At 36.1% G+C, this 17652-nt stretch overlaps 1 protein-coding gene across 1 annotated transcript; it reads left to right on the top strand.

The window, feature by feature from the left end:
* Positions 1 to 7773: 7773 nt before the first annotated feature.
* On the top strand, positions 7774 to 12233 carry LOC141394958 (ciliary microtubule associated protein 1A-like). Its single transcript, XM_073970155.1, has 4 exons — positions 7774 to 7848; positions 7904 to 8405; positions 8461 to 8717; positions 11989 to 12233. Exons 1-4 carry the CDS (start codon positions 7846 to 7848, stop codon positions 12115 to 12117), a joined length of 891 nt encoding a protein of 296 aa, XP_073826256.1. The 5' UTR covers positions 7774 to 7845; the 3' UTR covers positions 12118 to 12233.
* Positions 12234 to 17652: the final 5419 nt, after the last annotated feature.

Genomic DNA, 17652 nt, shown 5'->3' with positions numbered 1-17652 from the left:
GCGGCAATTGTCAGTTTGTGGGTGAGAGAGGGTGTTGAGAGGCAAAGGGTTACCATATACCTCACCTCTCTCTCCATCAAACTGACAATTGCCGCAAGTAAACTCGCCTAATGTAAATTGGGACTAAACGGGAAAACTACTGCAAGTACTAATATTGTGCAGGTTCTGATCACAACTTTTACCTATCAAAATTTATTATAACGATGTCTCAACAATAAAATCATTTTTTTTTTTTTCATTTGTTAGTACTATACACAATTAATACGATATATAGATAATTTTACGATAAAGCTGAAAACAGATACAACGTTTGATTAAAGTTTTGCGTTGGTCGTCGAGAAAAAAACAACAACAGGGCGACGACGATACCAAAGTCCAGCGTTTATCTGTTTGCCGGCATATATTTCAAATGAATTTGAATTTTTCGGCATCATGCCCAACAGTGTAAAAACGGCCAAAACGACACAAAACTTTACCCAAACGTTGTATCTGTTTACAGCTTAAGTTTCCAAATAAAGTTGTAAAGTTCTATATTGTCGTATATTTTTGGTGATTAATTCAATTTACAACATCTTGTTTTGAAATTTCGTGTGCGATAAGCTGCGCATATGCATCTACCTTGATCATTGTGATATGTTTGAAATCAACAAAAAATAAATGTAAACATCGGGGTGTATTTCAGGATTTCGTGAAATCCAGTGGATTTTGGAGCGCAAGTGTAAACTTGGCATAATACAGGTAGCATTATCATGCCAGCTGATGGTAACATAATGTGTCAATTGCATTGAATTGATGTCAAATTTTGACATCTTATGTTGCCAACAATTGCCGATGCGGCTACCTGTGTATTTGTACCATGCTCGAAACAAAGTCCCAATTTACATTAGGCGAGTTTACTTGCGGCAATTGTCAGTTTGTGGGTGAGAGAGGGTGTTGAGAGGCAAAGGGTTACCATATACCTCACCTCTCTTTCCAACAAACTGACAATTGCCGCAAGTAAACTCGCCTAATGTAAATTGGGACATAAGCAGCATGTCATTCTTGATTAAAGCTGAAAACAGATACAACGTTTGATTAAAGTTTTGCGTTGGGCGTCGAGAAAAAAAAACAACAACAGGGCGACGACGATACCAAAGTCCAGCGTTTATCTGTTTGTCGGCATATATTTCAAATGAATTTGAATTTTTCGGCATCATGCCCAACAGTGTAAAAACGGCCAAAACGACACAAAACTTTAATCAAACGTTGTATCTGTTTTCAGCTTAAGTCATATCTGTAGTGCGATTCTGTAACTTTTTTTAATAACGAACCGACATCGGTAGTTAACGAAAATATTCGATTGAGTTAACGAATGTGCTATTCTGAAACTTTATGTTACCGATTGTATAAATTGGTACCACATACCGACGAATATCGATAAAAAGACAAATTGTCAAAATTATATTTTAATATTTATTATTGTATTTTTAAGTTGAAAATGCTATTTCTTCGCAACTACAGAAGACAAAACGCGTAAAGAACAAAACATATCATTTTTTTGAAGGTTTGTGCCTACAATGAGTGTTTGCAAGTATCCCAACAATGCGTTTCCCAAGGGTAACTTCAACGTCAATTTTGTATGTAAGTACTTCTAGGAAATAAATGAACAATACATACATCTCATAGATTTTGGTGTTTTTTCCAGAATATTTTTCATTAATCTCCACGTAAAGGGACCACAATGCAAAATACAGAATATCTCCGATTTATGTGTTTTATGTGGACAGGAACTTGTCTTGTGAACCAACAAATTTGCCTGCAGTCTCAGGAAGTATACACCGTCTGTGTTGTAGTGAAAGAAGATGCATTATATGTATATGTTTAATAGATGTATGTAATCAGAATCGATGGTCAAAAGGTCATGTGTGTGTGATATAAAAATATAAATGTAGAATCCTATATGTATTTAAACTTTAAATTTTAAAGCGCTCTTTTATTTTTTTCTAATTACAAAGGTAGGGTCATATTTTAGATTGTGGCACTTTGAATGGAAATTCTGAAATATGACATGACTTAAGCCTGCGCCTTCAATGATGTTCGTGGATCGAAATTACCGTCATTTGAGTTTATATATTCACATCTTCATCTCACGCCCACATTAAACAGAATTATAAATTATATAAAATTATACGCCATTTTAGCATTCTTATTGCTAGTGATGCTGAGTTTAAATCTATCAGATTACCACAGAACAAAGTATGTTATAGGAACACTATACACGTTTTGGCCTCAATACGGCATTGAAGCCAACGAAAGCCTCCTAAAAAGATTGTGTTAAAAGTGCCGCACTTGAGTTCCTTTAAAACTTTATCGTTTCCCCACTTTAAAAATAAAGGCAAATATTAGCGTAGCCTTGATATGTATTGTAAAATGGGCTTCGGCAGTACCGATTTGATTGATTCTACATAAAGACCGTCCAAGGGAAAGTTAGGAGTTTATCGAAGATCTAAAAAATTCCCTTTGACGATCTTTATGTATCTTTAATAAAATCGGCGCTGGCGAAAGAGCAACAGTGGCGGAGCTGCCCCATGTATCCTACATATGGTCTGTTCCTTTATTTTTGAAAATGGTAAAACCGGCAAAAGTAGTAGAAGTTGTAAACTGCTCCCATATGAATAGTATGGTGTCCGAAGTAGAGGAACGCTTTTCGAGTAAAAAGTGGCAAAACTTGAAGATTCTTGCACGTAAAGGAACAGAGCTATAGTTAACCGTTATGCTAATGACTTAAGAAGATTTTTTCTCAATAAGGCGGAATTTATCTTTTATACCCTTCTTATTAACATAACATATGTTCAAATAAAAACGCCTTTTTAGGAGAAATCGGCTAAATATTGCAATCATGTACTGTCGTTAAGACTTAACGACTACTTTTTTTGGTTGTTAACTTAACAATAATTTTCGGTAATTAACGACAAAATTTACCGACAAAAATCGTTAAAATTTGTTACAGAATAGCACTTACCGAAAATTATAGTTAACTACCGACATTCGTCGTTAATTCTGTCGTTAAGGAGTTACAGAATCGCACTACTGGTAAGTCCCACTCCACACTAGCGGGAATTTCATGAAAAAAATGTGTTCCTTTACTTACCTGAGGTTACCATTTTAACCATTTGTTACCATTTTTAGCCTGCAATGCGTTTCTTAACCCCGAAAAGTAGCAAAACTGGAAGCAATTTTTAAGAGAGTGAGAGGGGAGAGAGTGCTAAAATGGCTTTCTCTTCTACCACAGGCTACCAGCAAAATTTCTGCAGGTATAAAATGGCAGAACTGATTTTTCGACTTTTCTTTGACGATTATTTCACAAAATGGACGAAAAAACGGAGAAAAAGTCGAACACTGACAACACTAAATTAAAAACTGTGAAATAAAAGACGAAAATTGATTTTTTTATGTTTTTTTCTGACATTGCTGCCGGATCTACCATTTTACCGTTCCTTTACTTTTCTGGTAAAAATGTTCATGAGAGAGCAATTTTGAACAATTTTGACACTTTTCTCTTTTACCACTCTTACCATTAAAAAAGTAAAGGAACAAAGCTAAAATTTCATGAAACTAGGCGTTCTTAAATCGAATTCCCCACTACAGCAATTTTATGATTTTACTCTACTATGGAAGTCGATCTAGAGACACATAATTTCATGCAATGAAATCACTCTAGTGTGGACCGGGACTAAATGACTGAAGACCAAGTTCGACCTAATTCAAATGTGTTTCTGAAATCCTTTTATTAGGTCCAACTTGGTCTTTATGGGTACTTTACACGATATGTTTTTTAATATGAGTTGTCACTTTGCATATACATTTTGTATGGGAGAAGTGACAACTCATATGTAAAAAACATATCGTGTAAAGTACCCATTAAGGGTTGTTTACACCATCTATCAATGTCGTATGAGATGTCAAATTTTCTACCTGCGAATGTTGTACACACAGTGTGACCACTATGAAAATTTTCATCTACCAAAATGATTTGGCAACTCATATGTAAATTTTTCATTTAGGGAGCGCTCTATTTGATACGGCATTCTCGTATGTAAACATAAATTTATCAGCTGGTTTCTGGCATTCTCAAAAAAAAAAAAAAAACTGAAAAACAAAATCTTTTAAAAAAGAAAATGGAAAGTTATGTATATTTAAGTATTTCGAAAAGTAAATAAAGGGTGTTTATAATGTTATTTTCAGATCGATTGGTCGAAAGGAGCAGTGTTGGAAATTATTGCTTTGTGGCAAAACATGAATGCCTCTATAGCCCTAAAAACCTATTCTACCACAGCAAACATGCTAGATATTCATTTTCCTTCAACCAAAATTAAAAATTTGCGCATATTTGTAACTCAACAATAAAAGTAAATAATGACAAAAACAGCTGTTTTTATATTTATAGGTTATGTCATACGAAAATAACACTTGTAGGTATGAACGCACAAATTGAAAGTTGTATGGATGACGTCAATTTTGATAAACATAGATAATGTCGAATGGGTGAAAGAAATGACAGCTCATATGACATTGATAGATTGTGTAAACAGCCCTTTAGTCTTTTTTTCAGATCTGACTTCAGCACGATTGCCATGCTTCTTATGCCTTGTTCAGACTGACGGTAATTCGCTCTCTGTTCGTTGTTCGACCCCAAATTACGACATAATTACTTCATTTCCCATACAAAATTTTGAGAACGAACAACGATTTTTGTACATTGTTCAATTTGGCTGAAACTTTCTTTAAACTGAGAAAATAAAAAGTATGAAAGTATGAATCATGTTGAAATGAATTGTGTACCATGTCGTATGAACAGGTTAATTCGTGTACATAATTATGAGAGCGAGCAACTCGATTCAAATGCTGATAGGAACATGGCATTATGTGTCGAGGCCTTAATTCAAATGTGATTCTGAAATATTTTTATTAGGTCGAACATAGCCTTTAGTATTTTATCAGATATGACTTCAGCAAGAATGCCATGCTTCTTATGTGTCGAGGGCTTTATATATTTGTGTTCACGGTGACGAGATCTACCAGTGAAAAAATTTCATGCCGATCCGAACTTACTAGGCGTTTGCACACAGACATTATTGGCAAGACAATAACAAAGCTACAAACCATTTTCACCAATACATTCCCACTTTTCTCTATACATATTTAAAAATTTATAAATGTATTTGTGAAAAGGGTTTGTATTTTTGCTATTGTTTTGTCAATACTGGCATTTGTAAACGCAGGGTAATTGTGCCTTGCTACTCATCATGGTACAAATACACAGGTAGCCGCATCGGCAATTGTTGGTAACATAAGATGTCAAAATTTGACATCAATTGAATGCAATTGACACATTATGTTACCATCAGCTGGCATGATAATGCTACCTGTATTATTGTACCATGCTACTCATGGTACAAATATACAGGTAGCCGCATCGGCAATTGTTGGTAACATAAGATGACAAAATTTGACATCAATACAATGCAATTGACACATTATATGCCATTTAGATATGACACCATTAGCCGGATTTAGCGCATTATCAGGTTTTATTTGCTAAATCCAGCCAAAATCTACCAGATTTCCCATACAAAAATAAATCCTCCTATTGAGTAGATTTGTTTTAAATCTGGCATAAATCCTCCTATACAACTCTGTTTTTTGCAACATGTTGCTAGAAAATACAAAAAGTTGCAAGTTGGCACAAGAAACAAGGTAGATGCATCGGTGAATTGCTACACTAAAAATAATTTAAAATGTAAAAATTTGTAAACAGGGCGGAAAAATTAAATTTGTTTTGATGTACAAAGTGGATTTTAATCAACCAAGACTAATATTTATGATGCCTAAACGATAAAATAATTCGTTTATTTATTTTAGATGGGCAATCTGCGATAAAATAATTCTTTATTTGCTCTTTAGTTAGCATTAGTAGCAAAATGTGCTAACATTTTCAGTATTAAACAATGCATTTGTAATTTGACGTATGTTTTTTGAGAGGAATTCAATTTACAAAAAAATATTTTGACGTTTCACATTCGTTCAGATGGGCTGATGCATCTACCTTGGTAATTGTGCTATGAACAAAAATCAGCTGAGTGTCATTTAAATCCTCCAAAATGTATATCTAAATGCAATGAGATTTGTACAGGATTTATTAAATCCAGTCGAGGATTTATGGCTAGTCTAAATGAGCTATTATGTTACCATCAGCTGGCTTGATAATATTAGCTCTGTTCCTTTACGTACAAGAATCTTCAAGTTTTACCACTTTTTACTCGAAAAGCGTTCCTTTACTTCATACTTTTGCCGGTTTTACCACTTTCAAAAGTAAAGGAACAGACCAATTATTATTGTACCATGCATGGTACAATAAGGAAGGTAGAACAGGTTCGAAAAAACTATGGAAAATCAACCCTACACGTATGCCCGCTTCCTTTCAAAATTGTCTATGGTGACAAACGTCAAGTTTTGTTTTTGTTAATGTTTGTTTTGTTTCATATTTTATTAAATTTTTAAAATTAATGAAATGTGTTAAAAAATGAATAATACGATATATTCAGTCTTCGAAATTGCCTTTAAAATTTCATAAAGGTTTATTTACAGGACAAGACAATAACTTTTATGTGGATCTACTAGAAATGTCGCTGCTAAAGATCGTAACTGTTGGCTAATACGAAGAAAAGAAAAAGTATCAATAAAGTCAGGAGAAGTCTTCGTTTTATGAAGTGAAAGATTGGATTCTGTTAATTATCAATCTGTAAATTCGAGTCCTTGTAAGAATACAGAACATTAGCAAGAAAAATGTCAAGAAAAGCAGCTTTCATATTTCCACAACCTACACATGCGCACATGTATGTATGTATATTTACCACAGAAACTCCGGAAGTGACAAGGAGACTTCTCTCGCATGTTTTTTACGACGAGTCTTAATGGCTGTCTAGCGACCCCCAGAAGTGTAGCCTGCAGGCGTGCTTACCATTTTACGGCTGCAAGGACTACTTAAATTCTCAAACGTGCGCCAGAAAATGGAGAAAGTGAAATTCTTCTTATTGGAGGTTAAGATCACATTGTAATAATAAATCCGATCAAAAATATATTGGGAATTTAGCGAAAGATTCACCTTTTTTCTTTATTTTATATTCAATAAGAAGTTACATTGTTAAATAGAAGTTAATATCGTGACATAACTTTGTTTACTTTGTTCATGTTCCATAGTATCTGCAATGTTCAATCTGATTGTTACTTTATTTCGCTTTATTGTGTGTCCTTGTCAACACTGGACTTCACATTTGGAGCCATTGAATTTAAATTTAATATCACATCCAGCAGACCCCTCAGAGCTACGGTTATAGTCCCCAGGAATTTAAAAAAATGACCATTTGAGCTCCAAATCAGTTTTTGATACGTCGCATCTTCTCACTGTTATTGTTTCTGTGTTTAGTACGACTACAATTCTTTTTTTTTAATTAATATTCAGTAATGTGTGTATGTATTTTTTGGAATTTGTCAAAATTGGAATATTCAAAACAAAACGTAACAAAATGACGTTGACACAAGTTGGTCACCAAAAGAAAAAAATTATAATCAGCTGTGAGCTCTGTCATACCTTTCTTATTATACCATGGTACCATGTTGCTACTGAAGTTTTTCGCAATATTTTTAAATGTTGGCGCTTTTGGTGACATTTTGCGTTGGCATCTCTGATTTGAACTTTACGTCATATTTACGTTATAGTAATTACTCAGGTATATTATTTCCGTTATAGTAGCTTTGCATTTTCATTTCATTTTTGGAAAATATTATTGAAAAATAAACTTGAAAATGGTGTGTAATTTTATTTAATTTTTATTTATTTTCCACTGTTTTATTATTTCCCCAGGTTTATAAACCATCAAAACGTCTTCAAACGCGTTTTAAAAGTCCTTGTCAAAAAGAACGCCAAGAAAAGAAACGTCTTCTCAATGCTGGAACAAATATCGAACAAAAACCTTGGAAGCCAACGTTGCGCAAAGGAAAGAGTACTAACCAGCAATTAGTCGGAAAACCGGCTTATAAATTGGTACCACCTTTATTGGGTCCACACATTGTAGATTCGAAAAAGAAATCGGCACCAGCTTATTCCATTAGTCGTAAAATAACCAGACGACATTTACACATAGAAGATGGTCCAGCAAAATATAATGTAGCTGGTGTTTATAATAAAGGTGTTCATAAGCCACCGGCATTTTCATTGAAATTTCGTCTCAATGATCTAAAGAAATGGTCACCACCAGAACCGGGGCGTTATAATATTCAATCAGCCGAGGCGGTCACCTCTAAAACTACACCATCTTATTCGTTTGGCAAGAGACCAGTTATTATTAAAACTTTGCCAACACCGGGTAAGTACAGACAAAATTTCTTTTAAATAATATTAAATAAAGTATTTTTATTCAGCACCCAATGTCTACAATTTACCCACCACTTTGGGTACGGCGAAAGAAAGCCAAATAAAGGCAGCCCCAGCTTTCTCTTTATTAGGCCGAGAAAAGCCACGCCAGATTCCCGCCTTTATTTTACCCGGTCCTGGCCAATATGAAGATAATAGTAAACATTTCCGAAAAAATCCACCGAAATTCAGCATGCACATAAAACACAAAGTCATCAGTGATGAACACTTGAAACCAGGTCCTGGTGCTTATTGTCCGGAAAAGGTAAGTCAACATTTCATTTTATTTCAATGAATACTTTAAGTTGTGCCATAGTTTAACATTGTTATGGGACACATGTTTCTGAATATAATGTTTGAGATATGACAGAGGTAAAAATCATATAAATCAGATATAGCGACTGAAATATCGTTTAAGAAAGCTGTTTCGTAAATGAAAAAAGGAAATTGAACAAATTTTAATTATTTGTGAGCATGGAGTTGTATATGGGTACAGGATAAACTGCAACATTTCAATTTTTGCCATGTACGATACGTGCTACAACTGTATAGTGTTCGGTGGTTGGGATGACGGTTTTTTAACTTTAGCTTCCGAAAGATAAATACTTTATGATGCTACACTGACAGCAACCATGCTTCCTGTTACATATAGTCCACACTATACATATGGAGACCCCCTGTAGAACGTAATTCTACAAGATATGCAATAACTTATACTAGATGACGCTAATTAAGGATCTCCAAACTGGGCAGTGTTGTTTATCAATAAGGTGATGACAGCATCATATGTTGCAAGTTAAACATTCCTACCTTTGCCCTATGTGAACTCTGTTAAATTAAATTTGAACAACATTTGATAGGGGCGCGAATTACATTTCCACTATGTATCAAAATAGCCAAAGTCCAAGCAAAAAAAAAAAAAAACCTTTTTACCATGAAATTCCTGAGAGGATAAAGAAAGTGCTCTTAATTTCAAATATTATTTTAAACATATCTTTTTCATATTCTAAGCCTTATGGCTACAGAATGTATATTCACTTTGTCACGATCAGATATGTAGTGGATTGAAACAATGGTTTTAGACCACACATATGTTTCAGACAATTTGGACTCAATCTAAACATGTCCGTCTGGCGGATTAGGTCACACGATAACTCTAAATTGGATTAATTGATTTGGTCCAAACATTGTACATAGTAATATTTTTCAATCCACTCCTTTCCTCCAGTGCTTTCCGCTATCCGAGCGCTGCACGCCATTACCACGCATATTTGTCAAGGACTTAACCAGAGACGGCCTTGCGTTAGAACAGTGATGGTGGCGCTTGACTTATCAAAAGCCTTTGATACAGTCAGACACTCCGCGCTGTTTGAGGACATTGAGCAGACAACCCTCCGACCAAGCTTGAAACGTTGGATAGTCAACTATATGTGTGGACGCTAGTCGTACGTGGAATTCAAAAACAAGAAGTCCAAACCCCGTAGAGTGAAACAGGGAGTTCCCCAAGGTGGGGTAATATCCCCGAACTGTTTAACCTCTACCTCTCCTGTATTCCGCCCCTCCAGACGGCATCGAGATCGTAACCTATGCGGATTATTGCACGATCCTGGCGTCGGGTACCTATCCTGATGACATCTGGGAGAGACTGAACAACTATTTAACCGATCTTACCACCTTTTTCCATTCGAGGAATATGCAGAATTCCGCCACAAAATCAACAGCCACTCTGTTCACCACATGGACAGCGCAGTTTGGAAGAGAATTGAATGTCGTGGTCGACGGTAGCAGAATTCCGACCACAAACTGCCCCAAAATCTTAGGGGTCACATTCGACACTACTTTCACGTCGTGCTATCTGCGCCACAGCTATGTGCGACAAACTGAAAAGTAGGAACAAGGTCCTCAAGTCACTAGCCGGGAGCACTTGGGGTGCAGATAAAGAACCCTTGTTGACCACATATAACGCGATAGGTCGGTCTGTGGTAAGCTATGCGGCGCCAGTCTGGTCCCCGAGATTATGTGATACAAATTGGAAAAAGATTCAAACTTGCCAGAATACCGCCCTGAGAACAGCAACAGGGTGCCTCCTCAAATCTTCAGTGGAGCATCTACATTCTTCCAGTTAAGTAAAACAATGAGATGCTTTCGTTGCAGTACCTGCTTGGATGTTACCGTGTGAGCCATCCCAATCACCATCTTGTGGGTAGGCCCGACACATTCAGGCAGATCAGGAAGGATATCCATGCTCTAGAGGGAGAGGTCCAACGATACAGGAGAGAACCCCTAGATCAACAAGCATATCAAGCAGTTTTGAATAGCATTAACACGACACGAAACACCTTTTCAACTGCCCAGTCAAACCTACTCATCTAACCCCAGTGGATCTGTGGTTACAACCCATCGAAGTAGCCACTTTCCTGGAACTGGAGATAGACCCAGAGCCAGATGGAACAGAAGAACGAACATACAAACATAATAACAAACACTGTTACAACAACAACAACTATGGACACCATGAGTAGTGATTGGTGCTCACGATAACTTACGAACAGGATATTGAGTTGGTCCAAACTTTGCATATCGTAATATTTCTGCGAATCTTAGATAAAGTTCTAAGATAGTGCTTATCGGTCCATGTCGCTTCGGGTACATCCCACACAAAATTTCGGTGTAAGACCTGCAGTGGATGGGTTTTGTATTTTTGCAATACGTTGTTCTCGGGTTGCCCTTTATGACGGTACAAGTTTTTTTTAGTGGCAGGTCCATAATTTCTGAGAAAGTGGCACGACAACAATGTTTAGCGGCTGTTGCGCACGACAACTTATGACCAGGATACTGCATTGGTCCAAACTTTGCATATCGTAATATTTACACGAATCTTGGATAAAGTTCGAAGATGGCGTTTATCGGTCCACTTATTCGTGCGAAAATGGGCCATATCGGCCCACTCCTCGCTCACAAAAGTTCACCATTTTTGTTTAAGAGCAGTTCGAGGATCCTTCGGAAATTTACAGCGATATTATGTTTTTTTCGTGGGCAGGTCCATGTTTCCAGACATAATGGTCCAAAAGCTCTAAATTATTAGGTCACCAAATGAAATGACTGTTGGGAGCTATATCAATAGAAAGCAATGACTACCAGTAGTGCGATTCTCTAACTCATTTTTTGAGTTACCGACAATTGTCGGTAAAATCAGAATGCTTATAATTTCGGTAATTACCGATATTTTTCGGTAAGTTAACGACAAACAAAAAGTAGACGTAAAGTTCTACCGATAGCAAGAGTGTTGTCAACTTTTCTTGAACTTTTCATTCACAATTTGGCGTTTTTATTTGACCGATTTTTGTCGGTAACTCAAAAAATGTGTTAGAGAATCGCACTACAGAATGAGATCAACTTTCAAAATGGTCGATGTTGGTCCATTCCATCGACCTATTGTTTATATATATATTTTCGTTTTTTTAGTTTTTCTTATTTTTAACTTTCATTTAAAAGTAACCCAACAACTATTTAACGGGAATTAAATTTTATTGCAGTATAATAAACATAAATCCGTACCGGCTCCTTCATTTTCCATACGTCACACACCACATTTGGGCGAGAAGAAAATCTATTTGATACCTGAAAAGAATACGTTACCTTCAAAACCTGAATGGGTTCTATGAAATGGCTCAAAATATAATACTTTCTATTCAAAATCTCAAGCAAAATCTTGATCCGAAATAATATATTTTTTGAAATTAGATTTTTAAAATAAAATTTAAAATTTATTAAAAGAAAATCATTGTCATTTTTACAGTGTTTTATTTAACTTGCTTTGGTGTCCATTTACTTCAAATCTAGTAACTCATTTTTAACACAGTTGCAGATGACCAATCGAACTGAAACTTTGCACACTTTTCAGATTTGGATGACAATACATGAATATGAAACCAAAACCAACATTGGTTCATTTTTTCCTATAGCCTCTATATAGCGGTACTACCCGATTTGAAGTATTTTAAAGGATTCTATCTTCGTTTCCTGGCCGAATTAGCTGCAATTTGGCATTTGGGGTTCCCAATGGTACAGAAACATCCTCACCGAAAATGTTGGACATAGGTCAAGGTTTTGGTATAGCCTCCATATAGCGGTACCACCCAATCAATTTCGGGTATTTTAAGGATTTTATCTTAATTTTACATCCGAATTGGCTGAAACTTGGCATTTGGAGTTCTCAATGGTACAACAACTTCCCCACCAAAAATTATGGACATAAATCCAGGTTTTGGTATATCCCTTATATAACGGTTCCACACGATTTCAGGCACTTTAAAGTTTTTATCTATATTTTCGGCCTAAATTGGGTATAATTTTGTTATGAGGATCTCAGTGGTAAAAAAACACATTTGCATTTGAAAAACGAAAAGTTCTAGGACAGAGAAGCCATTCGACAGTCGATTCATCTGAAGGGCTGCTTAACCAACAGCGAAACCAGTAGTGCGATTCTCTAACTCATTTTTTGAGTTAACGACAAATGTCGGTAAAATCAAAACTCAAAATTATGAATGAAAAGTATAAATTATTTTTGACAACATTGTTACTGTCGGTAGAATTGTACGACTACTTTTTATTGGTCGCTAACTTACCGAATATTATAGTTATTTACCGAAATTATAAGAATTTTATTTTTACCGATTTTTGTCGGTAACTCAAAAAATGTGTTAGAGAATCGCACTACAGGTAACGTAATTTGGTGACTGTGTGGATTCGAGACCTTGGCTTTACTTTTTCACTTGCAAAAAAATTTCCGATCATCAAGCTTAACTCTAAACGAGAAAATTACTAAAAATCATTAAAAATGATCTTCGCCCTAACAGGCAAAATTTCAAAAAAAAAAAAAAAAATTAATTACTGAAAAGATAAAAATAAAAAAAAATTAAAATTAATTTACAGTGTTTTATTTATAAATGCACTTAAAACTAGAAAATAATTTTTCAGGATGGAATCTCTCAAATAAAATGCTTGCATTTGAATTAAAATTTGTGACAATATTAAACGGCAAACTTTTTATTTGAGAGATTCCATAATGGAAAATTATAATTTCTAGTTTTAAGTGCATTTATAAATAAAACACTGCAACTTAATTTTTTAAATATTTTTTATTATTTATTGTTGTTTTATTATGACGAAGGTCAATATTAGACAGCGGAATCCTATGCAAATGCATATATGGTTAGGATGGTCGTAGAGAAAATCTGATTAGACAGAAACTCGTTTAATCACAAAATAAAACGAATGAGGCCCAGAAATTTTTGCATATTTTGCATATCGTGCATATTTTGACATATTTGAATAAAATGAGCATATGCAAAACCATATGCAAAAATATATACAAGGATTTAAGGTCTAAAAATCCCATCGAAATGGCTGAAATGTGGTATTAAGTCTTCATTAGGGGTATGAAACTTTACACCTGCAATTTGTCCGCATGGGTCCACGTCTTCATATAGCCCCCATAGAACGGTACCTCCCGATTTCCAAGACTTTGAAGGTCGTGGCCTCAAAATCACACGTAAATGACTGACATTTTGTATTAAATCTTCGTTGGGAGTATAAAACTTTCCACCTGAAATTTGCCATTAGCTTTATTTGATAGACAAGAGGGTTGTCTTCCGTAATAACAATTAAAAGTCCGCAATATTTTCATACATTAGCAAATGTACGGTTCGAATCCCAAAAAGACCAACATTTATGTCGCAAAAGTTAGTATACAACGAAGAATCCTCGTGGAACTGTGTAAAAAATTCTTGATATTTTTGAACAGTGTGAAACTAAATCTGTACTTAAGATCATAAAGAGTATATTAATTGGTTTTAATGGCAGTTATAGTACTTATAGTGACAAGTCTAACGTACACTGGATCGTAAAATCCACAAAAATTGGTCATCTACAAATATAACAACTGTAGCGACAAAATTCCAGTTTATGAATTCTAAAGCCATGAAATGCTCAGAAAAGCTCTAAAGTTTCAATATGGGGTGATCTTGATCGAGTTTCGACTTGTCCTTTTTGAAGAAACGGGAATTTCTTAAAGGAAACCCATACTATTGAGGCCGTTGTCCTTTTGAAACATGTAATAATCATTAATCCTTACACATAAGGACTTTCGTTTTCAGTTAATTTTCTCACAAATGATGTCCCTTTTCACATTCCCACCAAAAATAAATAGTAGGAGAACCTTAAGGTCCGTTGTAAGCTCTACAGTTATACTGTCCTACCGGCCTTTTAGCATTTTCATGGCTTTAGAATTCATAAACAGGACATAACACCCGGAATTTTGTCGCTACAGTTGTTGTATTTGTAGATGACCAATTTTTGTGGATTTTACGCTCCAGTGTACGTTGGACTTGTCACTATAAGTACTATAACTGCCATTAAAACCAATTAATATACACTTTATGATCATAAGTACAGATTTAGTTTCACTTTGTTTAAAAATATCAAGAATTGTTTACACAGTTCCACGAGGATTCTCCGTTGTATACTAACATTTTCGACATAAATTTTGGTCTTTTTGGGATTCGAACCGTACATTTGCTAATGTATGCAAATATTGCGCACTTTTAATTGTTATTACTCACGACAACCTTCTTGTCTATCAAATAAAACTAATGGTTTGTTGTTTTCAATAAGTTATAGTGATATTTATCCCTAATACATTTTGGTTTCAACGGTGTATACTAACATTTGCGACAGACTGTAGTTCCCATAGAACGGTACCTCCGGATTGCTGGTATTTTGAAGGTTGTGGCCTTAATATCCCTCCGAAATGGCTGAAATTTTGTATTAAGTCTTTGTTGGGGGTATAAAACTTTCCACCTAAAATTTGTCGGTATAGGTCCACGTCTTCATATAGCACCCATAGAACGGTACCTCCCGATTTTCGATATTTTGAAAATTGTAGCCTCAATATCTCACCGAAATGACTGAAATTTGGTATTTAATCTTCGTTGGGGGTATAAAACTTTCCACCTGAAATTTCTAGGTTTAGGTTCACATCTTCATATAGCCCCCATAGAACGGTACCTCCGGATTTCTGGTATTTTGAAGGTTGTGGTCTCAATATCCCTCCGAAATGGTTGAAATTTGGTATTAAGTCTTCCTTGGGCTATAAAACTTCCCACCTGAAATTTCTCGGTATAGGTCCACGTCTTCATATAGCCCCCATAGTACGGTACCTCCCGATTACTGGTATTTTGAAAGTTGTGGCCTCAATATCCCTCCGAAATGGTTGAAATTTGGTATTAAGACTTCGTTGGGGGTATACAACTTTCCACCTGAAATTTGTCGGCATAGGTCCACGTCTTCATATAGCACCCATATAACGGTACCTCCGATTCTCTGGTATTTTGAAGGTAGTGCCCTCAATATCCGTCCGAAATGGCTGAATTTTGGTATTAAGCCTTCGTTGGGGGTATAAAACTTCCCACCTGAAATTTGTCGGTATAGGTCCACGTCTTCATATAGCTCCCATAGAACGGTACCTCCCGATTTTCGATATTTTGAAAGTTGTACCCTCAATATCCCTCCGAAATGGCTGAAATGTGGTATTAAGTCTTCTTTAGGGGTATGAAACTTTACACCTCAAATTTGTCCGCATGGGCCCACGTCTTCATATAACCCCCATAGAAGGGTACCTCCGGATTTCTGATATTTTAAAAGTTGTTGCCTCAATATCTCTCCGAAATGGTTGAAATTTGGTATTAAGTCTTCCTTGGAGGTATAAAACTTCCCACCTGAAATTTGTCGGTATAGGTCCACGTCTTCATATAGCTTCCATAGAACGGTACCTCCGAATTTCTGGTATTTTGAAGGTTGTGGTCTCAATATCCCTCCGAAATGGTTGAAATTTGGTATTAAGTCTTCCTTGGGCTATAAAACTTCCCACCTGAAATTTCTCGGTATAGGTCCACGTCTTCATATAGCCCCCATAGTACGGTACCTCCCGATTTCTGGTATTTTGAAAGTTGTGGCATCAATATCCCTCCGAAATGGTTGAAATTTGGTATTAAGCCTTCGTTGGGGGTATACAACTTTCCACCTGAAATTTGTCGGCATAGGTCCACGTCTTCATATAGCACCCATATAACGGTACCTCCGATTCTCTGGTATTTTGAAGGTAGTGCCCTCAATATCCCTCCGAAATGGCTGAAATTTGGTATTAAGTCTACCTTGGGGGTATAAAACTTCCCACCTGAAATTTGTCGGTATAAGTCCACGTCTTCATATAGCCCCCATAGTACGGTACCTCCCGATTTCCGGTATTTTGAAGGTTGTGGCCTCAATATCCCTCCGAAATGGCTGAAATTTTGTATTATGTCTTCGTTGGGGGTATAAAACTTTCCACCTAAAATTTGTCGGTATAGGTCCCCGTCTTCATATAGCCCCCGTAGTACGGTTCCGTCCGATTTCCGGTATTTTGAAGGTTGTGGCCTCAATATCCCTCCAAAATGGCTGAAATTTGGTATTAAGTCTTCCTTGGGTACCTCCGGATTTCTGGTATTTTGAAAGTTGTGGCCTCAATATCCCTCCGAAATGGTTGAAATTTGGTATTAAGTCTTCCTTGGGGGTATAAAACTTCCCACCATAAATTTGTCGGTATAGGTCCACGTCTTCATATAGCCCGCATAGTACGGTACCTCCCGATTTCCGGTATTTTGAAGGTTGTGGCCTGAATATCCCTCCGAAATGGCTGAAATTTTGTATTAAGTCTTCGTTGGGGGTATAAAACTTTCCAACTAAAATTTGTCGGTAAAGGTCCACGTCTTCATATAGCCCCCGTAGTACGGTTCCTTCCGATTTCCGGTATTTTGAAGGTTGTGGCCTCAATATCCCTCCGAAATGGCTGAAATTTGGTATTAAGTCTTCGTTGAGGGTATAAAACTTTATACCTAAAATTTGTCGGTATAGGTCCACGTCTTCATATAGCCCCCGTAGTACGGTTCCTTCATATTACCGCTATTTTGATGGTTGTGGCCTCAATATCCGTCCGAAATGGCTGAAATTATGTATTAAGTCTTCTTTGGAGGTATAAAACTTTCCACCTAAAATTTGTCGGTATAGGTGCACGTCTTCATATAGCCCCCGTAGTACGGTTCCTTCCGATTTCCGGTATTTTGAAGGTTGTGGCCTCAATATCCCTCCAAAACGGCAGAAAT

The sequence above is a fragment of the Musca autumnalis genome, unplaced genomic scaffold (genome assembly GCF_047663935.1).
Source record: "Musca autumnalis isolate F117 unplaced genomic scaffold, ASM4766393v1 scaffold_2, whole genome shotgun sequence".
In the NCBI taxonomy this organism is placed as follows: Eukaryota; Metazoa; Arthropoda; class Insecta; order Diptera; family Muscidae; genus Musca; species Musca autumnalis.
Note: the sequence above shows the minus strand (reverse complement) of the source record. Positions and strands in the feature narration are given on the sequence as shown.

Bases quoted from the DNA above. Each gene is read 5' to 3' on its own strand.
- LOC141394958 (XM_073970155.1), top strand. The intron at 8,406-8,460 runs GTAAGTACAGAC...ATTTTTATTCAG, and splicing joins TAAAACTTTGCCAACACCGG to CACCCAATGTCTACAATTTA. The intron at 8,718-11,988 runs GTAAGTCAACAT...ATTTTATTGCAG, and splicing joins GTGCTTATTGTCCGGAAAAG to TATAATAAACATAAATCCGT.